This window comes from Atta cephalotes (assembly GCF_000143395.1).
Source record: "Atta cephalotes unplaced genomic scaffold scaffold00010, whole genome shotgun sequence".
Classification (NCBI taxonomy): Eukaryota; Metazoa; Arthropoda; class Insecta; order Hymenoptera; family Formicidae; genus Atta; species Atta cephalotes.
The window spans coordinates 2,812,731-2,819,519 of record NW_012130074.1 but is presented as its reverse complement, the minus strand read 5'-3'; the positions used below and the strand labels follow the sequence as shown (position 1 = coordinate 2,819,519).

Below are 6,789 nucleotides of genomic sequence, written 5' to 3'. Positions count from 1 at the left end.
TAATTTGAACTTAATTTCGTTGTTCTTTACCAGCTATATATAACTGTAGTTCTGTTCTTTTTCTATGTCAAGTTCTGAACTGATGTTCACTGACAATAATGTTCAAGTGAGACAGATGTAATTTGTTTCACTCTAACTTATTGCATTAGTTCAGAATCAAAATTAGTTCAAAATTCTTCGAAAAAGAACAGACTTTGGCTAAGTTCTGATATTTATTGCCGGAATTTCCAGTGCTGGCAGTGAATATCGGAACGCATAACTTAATTTAGTTACATTTCTTTTAATAATTAGTAACTAATTTGAATTACTTTTACAGTTATTAATTAAAATCTGAAATTGATTAAAATCTGTTGCAACTTCTGCTACTGGTACGCGGATGAAAGCTGCGTTCAGAAAAACAAGCAATATGTTCGAACATAAGTTTCATTACTTCTTTTATTGTCAGTAAAAGAAGTAATGAAATTTATTTTCGAACCTATTGTTTACACTTATTTTTTAAAGCACTGAAAGCTACGTTTTAATCGCTGACATAAGCAATAGGCAAAACAGCTAATCACAATACAGAATGGAAAATTTATATTGTTTTATATTTTCTATTGGCAGTTTCTTACATTTTATTATCTTATCATTTTTCTTCATATTTCTGGCTTAACATTTTCTATGTTTTAAATAAAATTGTATAATATGTGAAAAAAATTATAACATGTAAATCAATCTTTTTTTTGTTGGTTCTAAAAAACGTTACCTATGTTGTTCTGTAATGATAAAGAAAAGTAATTGAAAAGTAACTCGTTATTCTTACTAAGTAACTTTCCCAAGTAACTTTCCTCCCATCACTCTAAATTTTATAGTATAGAAACAAAATTTTGCTATAAAACTTTTTTTTATTTTTGTTTTACGAAGCTACAAAGCTTACAGAGCAGAATTTTGCAATTTCACTTTTAAAAGTATTATAAATTAAATGATTTGCTTTTTACTCGTTGTGCAGATACATATCTTAATGCTATTTTATTTCTTAGAAATAATATTGCGTCATGAGATCTTTTCAGTTTTTTTTTTATGAAGTCACGTATAGAGCCGGATTTTCTTAAAAATCATAATAAATAAAATTATATGCACTATACTGCAGATCGAATGAGATATTAACCCTAGCTATACACACTGGAGTTCTAGAAATCCCAGTGTAATTTGCGAGATTTTTTTCGTGTTTCTAAACTTTTGTTTTTCTTGGAACCTATATATCTCGAAGCTTCTTAATTCTATCGATTTTTACACTTTTATGGACGTATTTCTTAATCATTCTTAAAAAAAGAAAATTAAATGAAATATTTTCGATTTTTATCGAATTTTACTTAAAGATCGATTTTTAAAAACGTTACCTATGATATGACTAAAGATATGATAATAAATATGAATGAGGTGTGTATATCAAAGGTAGAAAAAAAGTATATATAGCTAGGGTTAAAACAAATGTTTATTTTATTCCTTTTTTCAAAAACCCTCTGAGCTTTCAGACGACTTTTGTGATTATGAATATCGCAATTACATTGCGATTTTCTCGGTATTTTAGTTATAATTTCAGCATAAAGAAAGCCTCCTTAATAGTTCTTTTGTCGACCCTTAAAAGTTGCGTACACACTTTGCGCGCGCGCGCGCGCGTGTGTATAGATTATTATTAATAATTTTCTAATCATGATGATTTATGTATAGTTTAATCAAATGTTAATCAAATATTTTTTCTTAAGAAAGTAAATCTCGATAAAAATTCAATCTTGATTAAAAGAAACTTTTCTAATTAATATAATTTTAATAAAGCGACATTTGGAACATTCTATATACATATACATTTTGACAATTGTAATTAAATATTCTAAAGAATGTTAAATAGGAGTTGAAATTGGTGTAATTTCGTTAAGTTTGATTCAATCAAAACTCACCGAAATTATACTAATTAGAATATACTTGACGATATCGCACGCTAAAATAAATATAGTGTCTGTTAATTTTGATTATTTCAATTTTATATCAACATATAAAATATCTTTGTTTCCATAGAAAGAGGGGATTTTTGATTGCTTTTCTCGTCATTATTTCTATTGCACGAGAAATCAAGAATTGAACCATTCGTATTGTTACATTATTCAATGTTATCGTCTGATTTTGAGAAATTGAGAAGTTCAATGAATGTTTATACAAATCGTATTGTAGCGAATAATAAATATTTTAGTTGCAAATTGTTTGACAAATTTACAATATTATTTATATTTTTTAAAACAAAAAACATAAAAAATAAAATTATGTTAGCAATTTGTAAGTGAATTTATGTTCGCGAAATTTATTTTCTGTGTATAGAACGTCTTTATAATTTCACTATCGATGTTTTAATATTATCTTTGCTTCGACCTTTCTTTTCATTTTAAAATAATTTATTGATATTTCTGGAAATTTGTATCATAAAAATTATAAATCTGTCAAAGAAAATTTGTTTCTAAAATATTTGCTTGCTAGATCTGAAACTTCTTATGTAAAAATGACTATCTCTCGTAAGCATTCTCATTCAACATTACATGTGATTATTTCAAACTTCGTTTTCTCAAATACGAAGAATAAATATATCCAGATATACAATCACTCACTGAGCGCTCAGTGAGCTCTTGTATCTGTTTGGGCTATATTTTAAATTTAATGGAATATGGCAATCAGATGCAAAAGCTCACTGAGCACTCCGTGAGCGATTGTGCTTCTGGATGCACTGTATCTCATTAGTTACAGAAGATTAAGATAATATGTAATGTCTATGTGCAGTGAGAAACATTCATGTGCATGCATAATCAGCAGAGATGACAAAATCAAAAGAAGATAATTATCGAATGAATCTGCGACCTTTCCGTACTCGCGGCAGTGGATACGAAGATAATTATATATTACGTAAATCATTGGTTCTCTTTGTCTTTCAAAGTTGTTTTAAAATTTATGTAAATATATGCATGTGCATATGTGTAAAATTTTTATTTGTATATATTTTATTTCTTTTATTTAGTAATTCTAAATCTGAGCAATTATAATAAAAGAATAGATATATTAAATGTAAATTAATTTTTTACATATATGTTTATTTATTCATATATTTTTTACTTTAATTCTTGTATTATTATATAATCTTCTATTATTATATATTCTTTAATAAGATATATTTTTAGATGATTTCTATATATCCTTAAGACTAAAATAAATAGATTAATTTTGAAAGCAATATTATTAAAACAAAATAATTTTTTATTATGCTTAGAAACTACTAAAAATATTTCTTTAATAAAAAAAAACAGCTAATTTTATTTTATTTAAAATTTTAATACTATTTCTATTTTTAATATATAATAATAGAATAAAATAAAGAATTTAATATATAATAAATAAAAAGCTTCAAAATTAATTTAAATATAAGAATTCAAATCTTTTAACCCGTTATAATATCCATTACGTGTAAATAAAAATGATTTTTTCTTTTTTTTATAAATAAACTTTTTTAATATTGCGAAAAAATTTATTTTGCAATTTTTGCCAATTTCTTTAGAATATGAAACATGGTTCATTTATATTTTGTGAAAGACGAAGAGAATCAATGAATTGAATGTCACGAAATTCCGCATGAATTAAATAGTAAAGATAAAGGAACTAAAATGAAACGATATCAACTACTTTGTACGATTACGAATTGTTCGAAGAAAGAGCACCATGGCTTCGATCTACGTAGACAGTCCAGACAGGAAATCGCGACATATCCCACCGCCATTGTAATGACGATGGGAATCTTGTTGTCGAACAACAACACCTATAAGTTTATTATCGCAATGAGACTATTCGAGGAGGATAAACAGCCATCATATATTACACTGACGATTATGCTACTAATGCTAAATAGAATATTGTATACACTTAGCGAAAGAGTGAAGAGGAGACCAGACCAGATTTGGGCGACAAACTTATCACCAGCCCATTGTCATCTGGGAGTAGATTCCGTCTGCCTGACTTTGTCAAAGTGGCGTCGGTAATGAGCTCGACCGCGACCCCGATGCCGATGACCATGATTATGATTATTACCATGATTGTGCTGCATCTGACGTGATTGATATTGTGAATGATGATGATTCTGCGACTGGTGCGTCGATTGCTTAGAGTGCTGCTATGACAAAAATCAAAAATGCTCATTTCAGTTAGTTGAAGATTCAAAATTGGAAAATTGAATAATAAGAAATATAGCTATTATCAAATTAAGTATGATTGTTGATAATCATTCCTGAAACTTTGTTAATTTAAAATTAATCTATTTTTTAAAGTTTGAATAGAAAAATATCCTATGTCATTCTATCAAATGTAAAATTATGTGCGATATTATAATGAATGTTTCATTTGATTGACATACAGTTGGAATTAAACATCAAATTTAATTTAATTATATACTGCAGATATTTTAGAATTCTTGGAAAAAAATAAGATTCAGCATTAAAATAAAAATATAAATAGTTAGAGGAATATTAAAATAATAGATCATTTTTAAATCATTATTGCAACATTCAATTTTCCTATATTTTTCAAGATTTTAACAAAATTTATTATAAGTTTTATTCTGTTAAAACGATAAATTGTACAATCCATTGTATCATAATCATTAAGATAACTGATTACTTACCACTTGTGTAACCGACTGCATGGTGGTGGTATTCGAATATGTATTCAAACTTGTACTAGGTGGGCTGACCTCTTCTGCAGCAGCGGCAGGATCGTCCTCCGTCCTCACTAACATCTTCACACCTTCAGCTTCTAAATCGATTATACCGCCTCGCTGTTGCTGCCGCAGATACAGAGCAGCCATGTGCTTTTGCAGTTCCCTCAATTCAGCGGTGACAGAAAAATCAGTAGCAGCCTCAACATCAATTGGTGGCGGCGCTGACCACAGACTCTCAACGTCGCAATTGATCGATTCCCGGCAAACAGGACATATAGCCTAACAAAATGAATATTAATGAATAAATATAAATACAGATACAGAATGAAAAATAAACATTAGCAAACATTACAATAACGTTGAAAAAAAATGCGTAAGCACTTTTTAGTAATTATTTTTATTTTTATTAACGGAAACGTACTTGGAACTTATTTGTAGTATCTTGCTGCCATTGCGGTAATTTCTCTTGCTCTTCCCTGTAATATCTCTCGGCAGCGGCGACGTGTGCCGCCAAACAGTGCGAATGAAAATAATGATAGCATTCTGTTTTCGTAAATTCATCTCCTTCTCGAAAACCGTACAAGCATACGGCACACTGATCGGTGGGAAGATTGCTTCTTGTCAGATGTTCTCGTATTAACTGGATTATCATTATGTCATATCATGAATTGTCATGTCATGTCATTATGAATTAAAATTATTATTATTATTATGTATTATTACTATTATTATACTAATTAAAATTGCTATTATTCTTACTTATCATTGCATCTAATATTTTTTGAAATAATTATTATCTGTCTATAAATGATAATTTTTACTTTAATTTTTATATAAAAATTGAAACAAAGAATCTATATCAGTCCATAAGTTGAAGCCTTTTGGAGCCAAACACAAGGATGTCGATGTATAATAAGATTTATTAATTTTAATATCTTATACATACGTTTCTATTTAACTTCGGATTCTTTTCAATGCAAATTGAACTTTTAATGAATCCGTATCTGATTGTATATTTAAACTATTTTTCTGTTTGCAAATGAAAATCATTTCTGTTCAAATATAGACCAAAGATCAGTTATCACAGAACATCGGACTGGAGCACACGATTTTGACTGAGACAATGTTAAGATATTAGATTAAGAAAAAATATTAAACAAACTCAATATTAAACAAACAAATATTAAAAAAACTCAGAAATGATTTTCGCAACAAAAAAATAGTTTAAATATAATATAAATAGTATAAATCAGATACGGATTCATTAAACAAAGCATATGATTTTTAGTTTTTATGATTTGAAGCTTTTTATTTAAAAATAACTGAGTTTTTCCTCTCTTCTTTGTTGTTTGTGGTTTAACTCGTGATTTGTACTTTAGCTTAGCTTTGTTTAAATGTATCGTAACGTCTGTACAGATGACACGTATTTTATAAGCTTAACGAATATCATGTAAGTTTTTCAAATTAGTAGTTGTTCACGACTTTAATGTATTAGATCATTATTTCTTGTCAACACTTTATTTTTTTATAATTATGTTATCAATGAAATATCGATTATATTTGTAAGTCAATGCGTCGGAAATTCAATGATTTCGTTCAATTTGCATTGAAAAGAATCCGAAGCTGAATCGAAACGTATGTGTAAAACATTGGAACTAATAAATCTTATTATGCATCGACATCTTGTGTTTAGCTCCAAAAGGCATCAATTTATGAAGTGATTCTCTAATGAGCCTAAAAAACTATATATTTGTGTGCTTATATTTTATTCTAAAGAGATGAACATATTTTTTTACTATATCGTGTTTTATTTAATTGTAAAAATAAGTTTTAAAAAAAATTATCAATATAAATTGTAAATTATGAACTGAGTAAGATACAAATTAATCGATGATCTAACATAATTTATTGTGAATTAAATTACTATTAATTATTGTATTGTATAATTGATTACTGGATTTTAATAGTATAAATAGTTTTAAATATCTTTTATGCAATTGTAGCTTAATTACAAAATTTTGTAACTAACAAGATTAATGACTCTCTCTCTTTCTCTCTCTCTC

The 6,789-nt window shown here is 27.5% G+C and overlaps 1 protein-coding gene across 1 annotated transcript in view; it reads right to left on the bottom strand.

Annotated features, from left to right (window-relative positions):
• Positions 1–4,000: 4,000 nt before the first annotated feature.
• The window catches only part of LOC105627866 (E3 ubiquitin-protein ligase RNF25), a 10,654-nt gene continuing 7,865 nt past the window's right edge, over positions 4,001–6,789 (bottom strand). The window contains exons 3-5 of the mRNA XM_012209142.1: positions 5,148–5,370; positions 4,691–5,005; positions 4,001–4,180 (exon numbers count right to left, since the gene is read on the bottom strand). Coding sequence (XP_012064532.1) covers positions 4,001–4,180; positions 4,691–5,005; positions 5,148–5,370 — 718 coding nt within the window. The remainder of the gene's footprint in view (positions 4,181–4,690; positions 5,006–5,147; positions 5,371–6,789) is intronic.